The 16,804-nt window shown below is 43.1% G+C and overlaps 1 protein-coding gene across 1 annotated transcript in view; it reads left to right on the plus strand.

The window, feature by feature from the left end:
• LOC101845959 overlaps positions 1-16,804 on the plus strand; it is a 41,251-nt gene that overhangs the window by 2,011 nt on the left and 22,436 nt on the right. The window contains exons 2-18 of the mRNA XM_035972679.1: positions 2,934-3,083; positions 3,597-3,688; positions 4,122-4,189; positions 5,255-5,390; positions 5,894-5,965; positions 6,461-6,599; positions 7,124-7,173; positions 7,510-8,688; positions 9,493-9,627; positions 9,889-10,077; positions 11,078-12,049; positions 12,558-12,825; positions 13,592-13,947; positions 14,655-14,912; positions 15,370-15,486; positions 15,724-15,960; positions 16,325-16,531. Coding sequence (XP_035828572.1) covers positions 3,002-3,083; positions 3,597-3,688; positions 4,122-4,189; positions 5,255-5,390; positions 5,894-5,965; positions 6,461-6,599; positions 7,124-7,173; positions 7,510-8,688; positions 9,493-9,627; positions 9,889-10,077; positions 11,078-12,049; positions 12,558-12,825; positions 13,592-13,947; positions 14,655-14,912; positions 15,370-15,486; positions 15,724-15,960; positions 16,325-16,531 — 4,557 coding nt within the window. The 5' untranslated portion in view covers positions 2,934-3,001. The remainder of the gene's footprint in view (positions 1-2,933; positions 3,084-3,596; positions 3,689-4,121; positions 4,190-5,254; positions 5,391-5,893; positions 5,966-6,460; positions 6,600-7,123; positions 7,174-7,509; positions 8,689-9,492; positions 9,628-9,888; positions 10,078-11,077; positions 12,050-12,557; positions 12,826-13,591; positions 13,948-14,654; positions 14,913-15,369; positions 15,487-15,723; positions 15,961-16,324; positions 16,532-16,804) is intronic.

Below are 16,804 nucleotides of genomic sequence, written 5' to 3' on the forward strand. Positions count from 1 at the left end.
AAGCTACAAAATGCACCTATTTGCAAACACTTTCTGGCAAAAAAAGGTTTTTCGTGGTCATTGCTAGCCAATGCCAATAAAAATGCAGATAGCCCACTGATTGGTTTGCTTGCTAAAATCTACTCGTACTTCATCTGCTTCGTTCTTTTTTCAACTGCCGGTAATTGCAATTTAGTATGGAGAGTGGATTCCCCTGGAAGCTCTTTTATTCCCAAGTTAGAGAAGCTTTACTTTGCCCTAATTAGACCAACAATGACCGAAATAGCGTGAATTATAGCGTCACTCCCCCTTTACAGTCTAGCGTCTTACAAGATAGTTCCGAGCTATGGCTGGTCCATCGTGATGTATGCTCACAACGTATCAAGCCATCAACAAAATTTTTGCAGGTGATGATAGCAGTTCATTCATCATTTTCCTTTAAAATGATATATAGAGACATTGTTTTGCGTTTGATACATATTACCACAAAGTAAATAGTAAAAGGATCACCCGTTGGAATTGCTATTCCTGGAAACAAGGTCAGCATTTTTTAAAAATCGGGGAATATAGGTCAGCAGCGAAGGGGTTAACAGTTTTCAAATATCTGATTGTTCTTAATCGAGCTATTTCACACTATAATATAGCAATGCCAATGAAAATTTAATTTTTCACTTTAGCCCTTTTTTATTTGGTACCCCCTAAGAAAGAATTTTCAATTCTAAGAATTATGCTTCTTGAATTTTAAGAATCGGTTCATAAATAAAAAAAGTTATGGGGTTGTAAAGGTCGGCAAAATATGGATGACCCACATATATAGGAAAATACTCCTAAAAAATGGACCACGCTGTAGCAGATTCTGTAAGAAAATCAACGATATCTCGTTAACTAATCGGAGTGTTAGAGAGACACTTGGGTGCACCCCTGGTGTAAAAGAAAAGCTGGAGGTTACAGGGGGCACGCCCTGTTTTAACCCATAATTTGCTATTTTACAGTTAGGTTTGAAATTTTCTTGAAAATAATTGATTTACGACTGTTTTAGTGGCTTTAACTTTATGTGTGATCTGCAGCAAACAGCAATGCAATTGGACCCTCGAAGCAGTGCATCTTTGTGCGAGAGTGAAAGTAAAAATTTACTGGGAAGATTTCTGTAACGAGCGACCACTATGAGACAGGGTAGAATGAGGGGTAGGGTTTGGGTAAGGGTTAGGGTTTTGTCTCCTCTTCTTTATTGTGTTTGTTGGGGTGGTCGCTTGTTACGGACGCCCTAACCCCCGGGGGCGGTGCCACTGACTGAAGTGTCTTTAGGCCATTCCAAAAGGGGGGACATTTCTCGTTCTAATGCACAGTAGAATTGTAAATGGGCTGATCCAACAATATTTTGCTCATTCATAACTGTGCCTGAACTACAGGGAACTGCTGCTTTTTTTTTCCTAATCCTTAAGTTGTCATTTTCCTCTGCTTCTTTTGTATGTTTGTCACACTCGTGCTTAATAGTCGAAGCAGACTTTGTGCTGTTGGAGCTGGAGAGGTGAGCAGAGTGTAAGTCTGATTCTTTGTAAGGACTTCTCTGTTGACGTTCACCCCTTGGCGCTCATATATGACCTTCTGCAGTTTTGCGAGCGCCGTAAAACCTCTAATAAAACAAAAAAACAAGCAAACGGAAGCCCTTCCGATAAAAAGAATAGGGATAGATCTAGATCTAGAGGCTAGTACTGGTATTAAAAAAAACCAAAGTAGGCCTTGCACCTTTGCCGTAAAATGTAAGCCTTTTAGATAAAGAGTTCCAACTCTGACAGAATTGCGATTAGTATTGGAGTACATTTGTCATTATTAAATTGGCCTAGGCCTTGATCCCTCGTTGATCAGATCAAGTCAAATTTTAATTTAGAATTTTGATATTCCTCCACAATCTCTCTCATAGAGACATCTTGTTCTATACTATACTTAGTCTTAGTGACTATAGGCCATCATCATTTCCTTTCTCACCCTGCACCATGTATAGACCACGGTCTTCCCACTTTTCTATACACCCAGCTTTGTCCGATGTCCTTCATTGTTCCTACTGATGCAGAAACTCCTCCGTCTCCCAAAATCGAAAAATAAAAAGCAGAGTTTGTCCGTGTTTCTGTAACTGACTGCTCTTACTGGATTGGGTAGTTGGCCCACTGCAAACTGACACTTTTCGGGTGACCAGACCACGTGCGTGGGTGGTTGGCGAGTGCTCTGGTGTGGTTTGTTTCTTCTTTACTCTCATACCTATTTTTTTCATCTCCCCTCCATCTTTTTTGTGTTTGTTACTCTCTTTTAACACCTCTAATCTTCAGCACTTATGACCTAATTGTGTTGCAAGTGTCATAAAACACTTACTAAAGCTAAAAAAAAACCCCAAAAAACCTCATGCACCTTTAGTCGCCTCTTAAGACAAGCAGTATCATGGCAGGTGTATTCTTTTCTCTCCCATAGTAAAACTATGCCCCCCCACCTACCCACCCACCTGTAGAGGCAAGGCCTATATTACTAACACTATGATGTTAACTTATATTTTTGCAAAGAGTTGGTTTTCTTGGTTCAAGCAACATTTAAGTTTTTTTTAAATTTAGCCCTCCGCTAAAATTGTAAAAACCATGATTAAAGTGAAATAGCAGAGCATCATGGCTGTAAATTATAAAATGAAGAGGTGTGCACACAGTGTAATATCATGAAAACTAAGTCAGACTTGATTAAGTATTCCTTGAGGAACAATTTAATTACTCTGTTAAAAATGTTATTGTCATTGTGTACCATTGGTCCATTATTCCTTCTTCTCTGTTGTTTAGAAATCTTTTATGAAAATTCTGTATTTTTATTTTAGATTCTAACAATTTTTTTTGCACAGGATTAAGTTTGGTTTACATTAGATCTATATCTTTTTTAAAGATAAGGTTCTTGAACTTTTAAAAAATGACTCTTTTCAGGAAGCAATCAGAATGTGTTGGAATGGTAAAACCATGACAACTTGAGGTGTTTTGCTGGTAGAGGAATCATGGAGGAGCTGGAAGAAGCTCCCTCATCTTCCTCTAAGATGGACCAGCAAGACGTAACTGACACACAGAATGCTACTGATGGTAATGTACAAGTTAAATCTGTTCTATTCTTATGTTTATTATATTCTTGTTTTCCAACCCTTTTTATGGCGAAGAAATTTTTAAAAATAATTCTGTTTTCATTTATATGTTTTTGAAAGTACAGGATGTTTCTCTTAATTATAATTCGTTCTCTCATTCTCCTCCTGCCCCCACACCTGCTTTTTTTCATTCTGTTTCCATATAAAATGAAAATTGGCATGTTACTTTTTACTGTAAAACCTTTGACTGCCCTCCGTGCATGTAAAAAGCTGTAACATTATTGTCTTGTGTTTGTCGTCCATCTGTCTTTTTCCAAAGGATTTCATGAAATTGACTGAGGGGGGTGAGGAGGTTGCTAGCTCTGAAATGTGTTCCACTCATGCTAGTCACGGACTCCTTAATTACAACAATAGCCCACGCCTTTCGGAATAGAAGAGTGTTAATAGTAATGGATGGGGATGTTCTAGTCAGCAATATTTTTGATCATAAACCATGTTCTGTTTTGTTCACCAGATACTGTGGATGTCAGTTTACCAGAGCAGCTGCAGAAAATAACTCCTGCTGAGGAGTTTGTCTGTGTGCGGCATCGATGGAATACCAACGAGGCATGTTTTTGCTGTATCAGAAATTTTACTTTTGAATTTGTTTTCATTTCTTTAATTTTAGTTACAGAGAGTTTAGAGTCCAATTCAAGTTTTCTGGAAGGCCTTTAAACTAAACACCAGGACAGAGAGAAAATGAATGCGTCATGAAGTCTGTGATGAGACATAAATGATCTTTGCTTTGAATACATCTTATTGCTTCATAGACTGCAGTAATGTAAAAAAGAAAAGTTACGTCTTATAAAATTTGCTTGCAGAAATTCTTTTTGTTTCTACTTGGAATAATTCAGTTGCGTGTAGTATCATATTCTGAAAGTTGACATGATCTAGCTCAGTGTTCTCAAAGTGGGATGTCTGGAAAGGGGATTAGCTGCGTCAAAATCGATATTGACAGCAAGTTTTGGTAATGTATAATTGCTCATTTTGTCTTTCTCAGGAGATTGCTTCTATCCTTATAGCATTCGACCGTCACAAGGAATGGCTTGTCCTCCCTCAGAAGATTCGGTGAGTGAGTGTTTTCATGATTTGGCTTTTTTTTTGCATTGTTTTCCACACTCCGCTCTGGCAGTTGAATTTTAATTGTAGGGGGGGGTTCCCCGCCGAGCGCCTTATCACGACGGGGTCACGGGGGTCAGCTCTACCCATGTATTAACACAGTTTTGTGTTTTTTAAAAATCACATAGTGTATATTAGTTGTATGCAGGCTGCCACAGACACAGCATGATTCATGAACAAACGCAGTTACTTTCTCTTGTTTAATGGTAGAACAAGAGCTAACTCTGAATGTCTTTAGTTAAATAATGCCGATGTGCAGCTTTCTTCTCTTATAACTTGACGATAACAACATGCGCAGATTTAAGATTTCTCATGGTTAAAGACATGATATTATTAGTAGTCTTTTAAACACAGATTTTGGAGAGATCTGCCATGCCGTTTTTAAATAAACAATCATTTATTTATCAGTATGTAACTAAAATAGGACAAATTGGGTACTCTACAAACTCTTGTCTTGAACAAAAACTAAGGCACAGAAATTAACCATTCGAACTCAGAATAAATCTCAAGACATCGTGCTTTTAGTACATCCGCGTAATGGTTTGCCTTGTGAAATGGGGAACAAATTATATCGTTTCAAACGTAGACAAAAATGCGAACTTCATAACCGATACCGGCAAAGTCGCTTCAGGGGTCATGAACCCCGTGACCCCGAGCCAGGAAGCTCTGTCGGGCGGGCTGCTGAGTCATGGAAACTAAAGGTAAAAGAATCGGGGGAAAGGTGACGCCGTGTCCAGTTCAGAATCTAGTTCTGCTATCTGTTTTTCAATGTTTCATGCTCTCAAAAGACAGCCCATTCAGCATACCCTTCTGCACTCAAAAGATACAAAGATTATTATGAAATTACTGACTGAAAAGGGAGATTGCTAAGTACAGATATCTACCTTTATTACCATTATTTTTTAATTATTTTATTATTTATCTTCATTTCCCATTAGGTATTGTTATTGTATTATTTACCTTCATTTTTGTAATTAAAAAAAATAAAATTATTGACCTTCATTTCCATTTCAGGCCCCCCAGTGGCTCCATGCTTCTCTACAACAGGAAGGTTGTCTTCTACCGCAGAGATGGCTACTGCTGGAAGAAGCGACGGAACGGGAGCACCATTCGGGAAGATCACATGAAGCTCAAAGTTCAGGGGTTGGAGGTGAGGTCAAACTTGGCTTTTTTTATTTTCTTGTATAGCAAACAACACAAATGTATTTCTCAGGATCATACTGGCAATGACCTTTTAGGTTTGAGCTTCCAGTGTGATTTACTTCTTCCAAGTTATGTGCAGCTTGACTATTTTCCGTGCTCATTTTGTAGGACTTACAGTCTTTAGGAGTAACTGGCCCTTGCAGGTATTGGCTGTTTCTAACGCATTTTACCTCAGAGTAATGGGCTTTAAATCTAAAACAGAATCTGAAGGTTAAGCTGCATTCTGTTCAAAATATTGTTTTTAATTTTTATATCGGAAAAATTGTTTACTGTACAGCTGAATGAAAGAGACAGAGCATGCCAAAGGTAGACAAAGAGAAAATAGAGCAGGATTGAGGTTTATAGAAAGAATGCTGGACTTTGATAACACTGGTAGGCTAAAGTGATAGAAGATTTATCTATTTAAGTTTTCGTTCAAGCAATGAAATTATGTACGTTCCTTTATCACAGTGTATCTATGGCTCCTATGTGCACTCGGCCATTCTCCCAACATTTCACCGGAGATGCTACTGGCTTTTGCAGGTGAGGTCTATTGATTTTATTGTAATACAGTAATAAAACACTGTCCCTGTATTTTCTTGTTGTCGTGTCAGCGGTTGGAAATTTATGTTTTCTGCATTGCGAAATATTATTTTTAGCTGGCTGTGGCCATCCCTAGACTCAGAAAGTTTGATGAAAAAAAGTAGGGAAAGAGTGCAGATGGGTGATAAAGTACTTTTTAAAAAATCTTGTCACAGCTTTTGCAGAACCCCAGAAAAAAGTTTGATAGAATCAGGAAAGTAAGATGGAGATGGTGTTTAGATGAAGAATAAAGTAAATTTAATGTCGCAACCTTTGCAGGACCTCAGAAAAATTTGATATGATTAAAAGGAAGAGGCATGGAGAAGCGTCAAGATGGGTGAGAAGGCAGTCTTTTTTTTTCTTTTTTTTTTTAAGTTTGATTGAGGCAGATGAGAAATGGTGTCAAAATAAGTATGGGTTATTATACTGTAACTGTTTCGATCATGACCCTCTCAGAACCCAAACATCGTGTTGCTCCACTACCTGAATGTGCCGTACCCGGAGGCCGCGAAGCCGTCCATCCCATCCGTGTCTCAGGAGCTACGCCGCAAGGAGTGGACTAAAGAGGAGCTGGTGGACCAGCTGAGACCTATGTGTAAGTCACGTGGCTAGGCCCAAGGAACACTAAGAAAATTTCTACTCATTGTTGTACGGCTGCGAAGTATATGGTGTCGCTCAGGGGTGAAAAGAGATGAAAGGGAGAAAAGTTCCTTATTTGCATACTGGCAGCAGTGCCGTGAGTTGAAATGTACCAAGTATAGTATGAGTGTGTCCTGAGTATGGGAAGCACATATTAGGATTAAAGGCTCATCTTTTTTCTTTAATGGAGCCCTGTCCCTTTGACCAAAGCAAGTATTTTAAAAATATTTTTTTAGTTTGAAAGCAATTTTCGCATTCAATTGTGCCAACTTCCATTTCCCAAATGATACCAAACACAAAAATAAAAATAGTGGTAATGAGTCATAAACATCTTTGGAGAACCCAAGAAGTGTTGAAATGGGTCACATACATTTTTTGACAAGCACAGTATTATAAGGAAGTAGGGCTAATTATGTACCATGTCATTTTTGGGGGGTTGAGCTATAAATTAAATTGTTTCTCTGTCAAATCATTTTTCAGTGTCGCAGGCTGCACAGGGTATGGAGCATGGCTCGGAGGATGATCAAAAGGTATTTCTTTTCACACTGTGGGTTTATTTCCGTGTTATTATATGGTTTGATTTGTATGTGTACTTCTGCTTGACCATGTTTGTATGGGTACATTTGTTTTAGTTTGAGTATGTGTCTTTGTTTGTGTATGTGTGTAAATTTGAGTGGGTTTGTTGGTGGGTGCTCTAGTGTGGTTTGCTCCTTCTCACCTATCAAACAGCTATTGATTGTCCTGCTCTACAGTAGAATTTTATGGACATTGCCTGCTCCAGAGTTATTTGCTCGTCTTGATTGATTAGATATTTGTTCCAGTTTTATAACTAACCTTTACAATGTGTGTGATCATCCTTTGTGCAGGTGGAAAGTACTTTGGACGAGCTGATCCCAATGCTGATGCCGATGAACGAAGGTAACAAGTTCTCTGCTCCGAGCGGCAGCGGCTCCAAGCTGATGGCCTTGGTCCCGAACAAGGCGATGGCGGGTCAGAGTAACCTGCTAGTCAAACAAACGCTCCCTTCCAGCTCGGGCCTGACACCCACGGCTGTGACTTTGAAGCCTGTGGTGGCGCAGTCAGCGTTCTCTAGCCCAGCTCAGATGCAAAGCGTCCAGCAGCAGCAGCAGGCGTTGGGCGGTGTGCGTGGAGGGCAGAGAGACAAGGGGCTTCCTCCTCCGCAGCAAGTGGCGGGGATGGTTCGAACCCTCACTCAAGGTCGCCAGGCGACGAGGATCCACGCTGTCCTGCCTTCTGGGATTCTGCAGGCAGCCCCTGTACCTCCTACCCACCAACAACAACAGCAACAGCAAATGTGCGTGCGGCCGCAGCAACACATCCAGAGGGTGCAAGCGTTGCCAGCTCAAGTGGTGAACCCTGAGGGACAGCAGAGTTCCCTGCAGCTGTCATTGCCGTCGGCTGCCCCTGGTCACAACAATCACCAACAAGAAGCTGTGGAGAAGGTGATCAGGCACAGCGCCCTTCCCCTGGCCCTCCACACCTCCTCCCAGCAGCACCACCGGCCCGGCCCCTCCACTCACCTTGTCCATCAACACCACCCCCAGCCCCACTCCCAGGACCCCGCCGCATTCCTTACCCTGACCAATGTCACCTCGAGCCCCGCCCTCACGCCCAACACCGTTCTCCCCACCGGCGCTCGGACTGGCCTCTCCATCAGTCAAACAGGCCACCACCACCAGCAGCACCACCCGGTCAGCCAAAGTGGACACCACCATCAGGACATTATGATGACCAGTGCCACGGACGTAATCTCCGGGGGCATCTGCGGCTCATTGCAGGCTAGTGCAGGCTCCACTGCTAACTTCACCGCTCTCACCGTCGGCCCCAACTCCTCCTCCTCCTCCTCCTCCTCCTCCTCCCCCTGCCTCACCCAGATTCAAACCACGAACAGCGGGACCAATCTCCTCGCCCTGGCCTCATTGAGTCACCCGTCTTGCTTGCCCAACCTGTCCCCTGCGGCAGTGACCACCATCACCCCCAGCCACAGCCTCCATGCCTCCGTGCCCGCTCTCACCCTCAATCAGGTTAGCTCTCGCCTTTTGTGTACCGTATATCTTCAAAGTGATGCCTAAAGTTGCGTAGTAGCACCTGTGGTGTAGGGGTTACATGCTTTGCTTTCACTCGGGGATTGCGTCCCCCCCCCCCCATCATTTTCGATATTTTCAATATAAAGAAAGGATATTATTTGCATTAGTTTCTGTTTAAGCCACAGTCATCGTGCCTAGTAACTCTTTCTTTTTGCAAATGCTGATTACATCAAATGGACAACCTGTGTGTGCCAGCAACTGGGGACAAATTGGGAGCTCGTAGAAAACCCATAGGCTGTGCAAGATGCTTTTTAAAAGGGTTTTATTCCCAACTTTTGTTCTTGTGGTCCTAGTGGCTCATTGTACCATCACCTGTGATTCGGCACTTTGCTGTTGCACACAGGGGACTCGAGTTTGATTCCCAATTGGGGAGAGCATTTTTTTCAAGTAGGTCAGTCTTTCTGCTGGGATTGTGATGTTTTATTCCACTCAACCCGAGTTGACCCTGACAGGCAGAGTCACAAGCCTGCTTGTAAATGATCTAAATTGTGTGTATGGGGGCATAAAATCACCAAGTTATAAAGAAAAAAAAGGCTCGCTGTAAATTTTAACCCCTGCTACTGGTGACAAGTCTGTCCTTTCTCTTTGTTGTTTCTGCCTGTCGGTTTTGCTCTTTCCTTGCACTGGATAAGCTTTCTATGTATGCCACTGTGCTTTTCTTTGCTGAAACTAAACTAAGCTAAAAATATTTTTACAAATATGTGAAGTAAATTTTCTTCTTTTTTTTTTCTTTGTGAACAGCAGTCTGCGGACTCTCACAGTTTTCAGCTTCACATCCATCAACAACCCCAGCATGGCCAACAGACTGGCTCAGAGAAGCATTCCCTGCCCACCGTGTTAGCTCAGCACTGCCAGCTGGCTTCTGACGTCAAATCTGTGAGTACAGGATTCTTTCCTGAACGTGTTTGGCTGTAGCATCTACTTTTATCCATTCAAACATTTTGTTGTGATTGTGAGAAAGAATAACATCAGCAAGATAGTCAACTGTTCCTACCCTGAAAAGCAACATTTTTCAGTAGGGGGAGGAGGGGGGGTTTAATCTTCCTCAAATTATGTGATCTTTTCTTACTATTTTGATAACTTGAAAACTGTGATAGTGCGCTGAGAACCAATTTTTCTCGGTTACCCTCACCTCAGACGGTCTCCGATCAGGCAGCTCACCAGCTGGAAGAGCCTTTGCAGCGGCAACAGCAACAACAGCAACAGCAGGTGGCCCCAGTGCTCACCCTCCACCTGAAGCCCACCAACAGCAGCTCAGCCGACGGCCCAGGCTTCGTGCTCAGCCTCCAGGGGGCCACTCTTGTACCGTCGCAGGCGACCTCCCAGGTAGGATGCACAGACCATTTGTTTCCCGTGCACAGAATCAGCCTCCATGCATCGAGGGGTGGGGGGAAGACTCTCTTAGGAACGACGCTTTCCTTCAAATAATATACAGATAAGACCTCGCAGCTAAAATGAGAAACTTTCAAGGGATGTCACTCTCTTTACTCAAAAGTTGGTAGTAGCTGAGATATCAACGAAACAAAACATGGCTTTTAGCCACCGTACGAGATATGTTCACAGAGTGCTGGCCGTAGGATTATTGAGGTGTATGAGATATTATGCCAGTCAAGGCGTTTAGGAGATGGATAGGCCCCTGTGCCGGGGGAAATCCCATAAACCAAGGCTGCTCAAGGGAGACAGACCCCACTCTACCTCATATAATTTTTTAATTTATAAGTATTTCCTCCTGAATTTCTGCGTGTACATTCTTCACTGAACCATATTTCTATTGATTTAATTTGGGGGGGATTTCTTGGAGAGATAGATGAAGAAAAGTTGGAGTTAGTAACATGATGCCAAAAACAACACATATTCGAGTGCTGATAAACTGAGACCAAAAAAGGGCAATACATGTTGTGTGAGTGTCTGTAGGTAAAGAGGAAATGACAAGAGGCTTTTCCTACCTTATACAAGGCTCGTACAATCCATAAGCCCATCTGTGTTTACTGCCAATAAATCATTTTACGGTATGAGTTAAAATCTGAATCTGACGCTTTTAAATGGGAAAATGGTGGTAAACATAAAGATTTTTAGCAGTAACTTCCCTTGTAATTGGTATCAAAGCAACCTATGTCATAGTCCCGTGAATTCTACGGGCCTTAGGCACGGCGCTACAGGGTTCGGACCTGTAAATTCTATGGGCGCAGCGAAGAGGTTAAAAGACAGGACAGTCAGTCAAAAAAATGAAAAGGGGTGTGTCAGTAAGATTATTTTCCCCTGTACTGATATATATTATAGTTGTGCAGTATGTGTATTAGAACCTGTCTTGTATTTGTTCCTGCAGGTGAGCAATTCAGGCACAACGAATTTCAGTGGCACAGCCAACAACAATGCTCAGTCGTTCAGCCTCAGTAACAACAACAACCACAATAACAACAACAACAGCCACAACAACATTGACAGCGGCCCTGGAGGTCTGGTCCTGGTGGCCAGTCAGAACCCCACGGGGGCGCTGGTGCTCAACCGAATCTCAGGCAACCCCCTGGTGGGGCAAGGCCCACAACCTCCACCTCCCCCTCCCCCTCACTCCCAACAGACTTTCGCCAGCTCTGGCTGTCAGCTGGTGGCCCCGGGAGCCCCGCCCAGCTCCATGCCTGCAGCGTTCTCTCAAGCCGTGCCCCACAACCTGGTCTGCTTCTCCTCCTCCGCCTCCAACCTCATCACAGCGCCTCAGCCTCCCTCGTCGTTCGCCCAAACTGGAGTCGACCCCATGCCCTCTGCCATTGGCTTTGCTCAGCTACCACTGCATACCTCCACCACCTCTGCCATTGACATCTCCCACAGCGCACACCATCACCAGTTACAGCAGCAGCGGCAGCAACAACAGCAGCAGCAATCCCAACAAGCACAGCAACATCTCTTCACAAACATTTTCCCTTCCCCCGAACTGGGCAAAGATTTCTTTCCCCTCAAGACAGAGAGCGGGGCAAGCAAAGATTTCTTTCCCCTTAAGTCAGAGAGCGGGGCGTCATTATACTCCACTTCAAGCGAGCCTGTGTTTGCCATGAACAAACTGGACACTGTGTCAGCAGCCTCCTCTTCACCCCGCTTTGATCCGCTTAGCTCAAGTAAGGACCTCATAGCTTCGGACTCATCCTCCTTTGCTAAAGCTGTCTTCTCATCCTCCATCAGTAGCAGCAGCAGCATCAGCAACTACCACCACCACCAGTCCTCACTCCCAGGACAACCTGGCCCCTCACAGACATCGGTACACCCAGACTTGATGGCAGGACCATCAGGGACTCATTCAGCTATGGTGAGACTACTAGAACACATTTCATTTCCGTTATGTAACAGTTATTACTTGACTTTTCATCGTAAGATTTTTTTTACCGTCAACCCTGTCCATTTTTGTGAGGCACCTTACTAAATGTGGAAAATTGAAGTAATCACGTCTCATAGGGGGAGGGCTGGGTCAACGTTCTCTTAGCTTTTGGTCCACAATAATTGTGCCCCTAGTCCGAAGCAAAATGAGTAATGAATCAAATCCCCCCCCCCTCCTCTCCTTCCCAATATTATTCTTTTAGACACCGAATGATATTGCCTTTTCATTAATATTAAACACTAACTGATTGGCGACTTGAACTTAATGTTTTCCAGGAAGCCGAGAATGGTTCTGAGTGTACTGGGGTCTGCGGAGGGTAATAATTGTTTGTTGTAAAAGTGTAGCACAGAGCTTGTTGTAGAGGGTAGATATGCCTTTTTTAGTGCATTTACTTTTAAGATGCCTTTAGTTTTTGTACCTCATGTGTGTGTGTCCTCAGATGAGCGCCCCCAACACCTGTGATACTCTCAACGGCAGCTTCTCCTCCCTGCCCAGCGCTGATCTCAACCTAGAGGACTTCCTGGACCTCAACGACTTCGACGATGTCCCCGACATGGTGGTCTTGCCTTTCAGCCCGGCAGACATCGCAGACGACCCGCAGCCCTCCCTCCAGCCTGCGACAGACCACCTAGCTGCCGCTGCTGCTTCCGGCAACGACAATCCTGGCGATAGCGCCACGGCTTTGGCGACTAAGGGTCAGGCTCAGGGTACGCCAGTTAGTTGGGGTTTTTTGGGGTTTTTTTTTGGTCCTGTTCTTGTTGTTGCGTGTGGTTGGAGGGCGCCACTGGTACGTGCTACTTCTTTACTTTCCTCTCTGTTGTTTCTGTCTGTCTATCTTACTTTTTCCCCAGTTCTAAATGACCATTGTGTTAATATGCTTCACTTTACCCAGACAAACAAAACAAAACCTGTTACTGTTTTGGGTTTTTTGGGGGTGGGGGAAGTTTTTTTGTTTCATGTTGTTAATGATATGTAATATATATATAATTTTTTTTTTTCAAAATTTTATTTTATTTACCTTTGTCGCATACAGTGACAATGGTGTTACAAAGGTCTTGTTCTGCACTCACCCATGCACACGACAAACGAGGACATAAGTATTACATTATTATTACATGTTTAAACCGCTCCGCATCATAAACGTTCATATATGTAAGTTAGAATTCAAGTGGTTGATTATTGACTTATGTCTCCTCTTACGAGGACCCCTGCCACTGATAGGTCCTTTTTAAAAAAAAAATTCCTCTGTGTTTCTGTTTGCCTGTACTGCTGTCGATAATGACTACCTTTGTAGTGTTCTTGTGCTTCTGCCACTGGTAGGTCCTAGTTTTTTAATGTATAAAAAAAAGCAGGGGGGGGGGGATGAGAAGGGGCCATTTGCACAGATCTTATATAGGTGGCTGTTAGAGCGGGCTAGATTATGTCTATTAATTGAAGTGTACTGTTTTTAATCGTTTGTACTTTATGTTACAGGCAATATGACCCCTTTTGGTTGCATGGACAGTAGCCAGATGTCTCAGGAAGTGCAACAACAGCAGCAGCAGCAGCAGCAACAACAGCAACATCAGCATCCAGTCCACCACCCACAGTTCCAACCCCAGCCTGGCTGTGCCGACCTACCCCCCCTGCAGTTAGGCGGTCCCCCCTCCTCGCCCCTGCACCCCGGGGCCCCCCCGAGACCCCTGTGTAGCTTTGAGACCCCACCCGTGTACATGGAGGGTACGGGGGCCTCCAGTGCTGTTTGTGATAGCAGGACGGCGAGCTACCAGGATGACCCTGAAATCAATTCTGTGATAAAAGACTTCAGTCCCGACTGGGCCTACACCAAGGTGTGTGTGACTTTCTCTGTTGTCTTCATTGTATGTTACTCGGTAATTGGTAGTACTGTCCCGCCGGTTTTGTGCAAAAAAAATTCTGAAGTTATGCAAACTGAGCCCAAAAAATGTGAAATGCGATTCTGTTAATTTTAACAAAGAATGATAAAGGACAAATAATCAGAAATTATGCCAAAAAATGAGAAAATTTTGTAAATTATGCGGGGTGCATAAAACCCTGTGGACAGCTAGTGGTTGGGAGGTGCCTCTTGTAAGACCTTTATTATGTCATGGTGTCGCTCTTCATCGAAACAAACGAAGCAATAATTTGGTTTCTGTGGTTTCCTTACTGCCGTATTAGAGAGGCTGCGACTTTGAATAAATTAGGGTCCCTAATCATTGCTCTTTGCTCATGTTTTTTTGTTTTGTTTTTTGGTCCGCTCTTCTGTCAAGGGCAGAACAGGTGTAAGCCTTTCAGTTTTGCACACCTGTTGGATGTGTTTGAAAGGGTTTTTTTCCGTGGTTCTGTGTCGATTCCCATCTCTCCTCTCTGTGTTGTGCAGGTGGTTGAAGGGCGTAACTGAAAGGTCCCTACTCTTTTTCCTTCCTTCTGTTGTTTCTGCCTGCCTGTCTTGCCTTTGCCCTGCTCTGAATGACCAATATCATGTCTAATGTACTTCTTTTCTCTTTTCTCAAACAAACCTCTCTGTGTGTGGTTTCAGACAAATACCAAAGTTCTGGTGGCCGGCCCGTGGTGCAGGGAGACGTGTAACTACACGTGTGTGTTTGATGGAGAGCATATTCCTGCCACATTGCTGCAGCCGGGATTGCTGCGTTGTTTTACTCAATGTGAGTTCCTTTTGTGTTCTTTTTTTTTTTTTGGCACTCCTCCTGTCATTGTCGTCATTAAATCCAAAGATGTGGGTGGTTGGTGGGTGCTTTTTGTGATTTGCTCCTTCTTTCGTCTCAAACATCTGTCATCCTTATCTCCTCTCCTTATTTTTTGTGTTTGTTACTGTCTAGTAACAACTCTAATCTTTGGCACTCGTATGACTTTATTGTGTTGCAATTTTTATTGAGTTTAGTTATAAATTCACAGCGACATGTCAGCCAGTCTCTCACCGTCCATTTACATATTAATTTCCAAAAAATAAATTTATTCCGTTTATTCAGACGATTCAGAGTAACATGAGCATTTTTTCTCTGTAGTAGGGCCTGTAATCTTCAGCGCGTATATGACCTATTTGTGTTGCAAGTGCCATTTATCTCTTACTTAAATATATTATTAAAAATATATCTCTATCATGGCATAGATAAACCAGTTATTTATTGTTTCTGTCTTTGTTTTAAAAAGATATATCACTTTCATTGCATAAAACAAACTAATTATTTGTGTTTTCTCTATCAGACCACAGCCCTGGCTATGCGACCTTGCAGGTGGCCCGCGACGGCATTGTGGTTTCGAACTGCGAGGTGTTCGAGTTCTGTGACCGGGAAAGTTCCAACTCGAACACGTCCCACCCGGAGTGGTTCGCCATCGACAGTGAGTCACCAGTCGGGGGCATTAAAACATCTACATTTTGATTTTGATTTAGAAAGTTCAATTGTATTTGCATTAATTGTTGAGGTACAAATTTAGACAGTGCAAAAAAGTTTTGATAAATTTTGACAAACATTTGAAAGTAGTGCTCGGAAAGTTTCAGACCTCCTCTTCAACAGTTTTTTCAGCTGGGGAAACTTAAGACAATTTAGTACATTTTCCATCAGGGCTCTCATGTTGGTGTAATGTAGTCTTTGTACTGTAGTGTACTGCCTTCTCTCTCACTCCCTCTCTGTCTGTCACTGCTTTTTCTCTTTCTGGGCCTGTATTCATCTCTCTCTCTCGCTTACTCACTCTCTCTCTCTCACTCACTCACTCACTTTCTCTCTCTCCCGGTGCCCTCCACAGCTCATCAACTCAAGCTCCTGTTGGTGGAGAGGATTGACCAGCTCCGGCGTCGGTTTGCCCACCTGCAGACAGCTTTTCAGGTGAGAATAATGAGACACTTCTGGAAAGTTGTGACTTTTGAGGTCTCCCCTATTGGATAGGGCTATACGACTATAAACGGACTCGTGAAAACATTGTTTCAAGTGAGATTACCATATTGAGAAGAAAAAAAATTCAGAGAATTGTGGCTTTTGACAAATTTTAATATAATCACTTGGCTATATTTTTCTTTCTGTTGTTACAGTAGATGTAATCTTAACAATTGAAAGATGGGGAACAGTATGTATTTAAACAATATTGCCATTTTGATTCCTAAATTTCGACAAATTTGAAACTTTAGACACTTTTGCTTCCAAGGGGCTGAATAAATCATTGAATGTGATGCTATTTATGTCGATCTTCCAGGACCCAATCTCGGATGACCTTGAGAGCCTGGAGTCGAGTCTGGTGCACCAGGTACAGGCCATGTCCAGCCAGCCGTGGTGTCAGGGTCAGCTGTACCCGAAGGCCGGCCAGCACAACTTGACCTTGTTGCACCTTGCCGCGGGGTTGGGGCTGGCCAAGCTTATCTCTTGTCTCATCAAGTGGAGGTACAGTGCTGCTCTGATCCTTGTGTGTCTGTATTTTTTGTTTTGTTGATTGCTGCTTGTGTGTCTGCCCTTTGTTTTGTTCTTTGTTTCTTGTGTGTCTGCCTTTTGTTTTGTTCTTTGTTTCTTGTGTGTCTGCCTTTTGTTTTGTTCTTTGTTTCTTGTGTGTCTGCCTTTTGTTTTGTTCATTGTTTCTTGTGTGTCTACCCTTTGTTTTGTTCTTTGTTTCTTGTGTGTCTGCCCTTTGTTTTGTTGATTGCTGCTTGTGTGTCCGTCCTTTGTTGATAGCTACTTGTTT

Source organism: Aplysia californica, unplaced genomic scaffold, assembly GCF_000002075.1.
Source record: "Aplysia californica isolate F4 #8 unplaced genomic scaffold, AplCal3.0 scaffold00793, whole genome shotgun sequence".
NCBI classification, from domain to species: Eukaryota; Metazoa; Mollusca; class Gastropoda; order Aplysiida; family Aplysiidae; genus Aplysia; species Aplysia californica.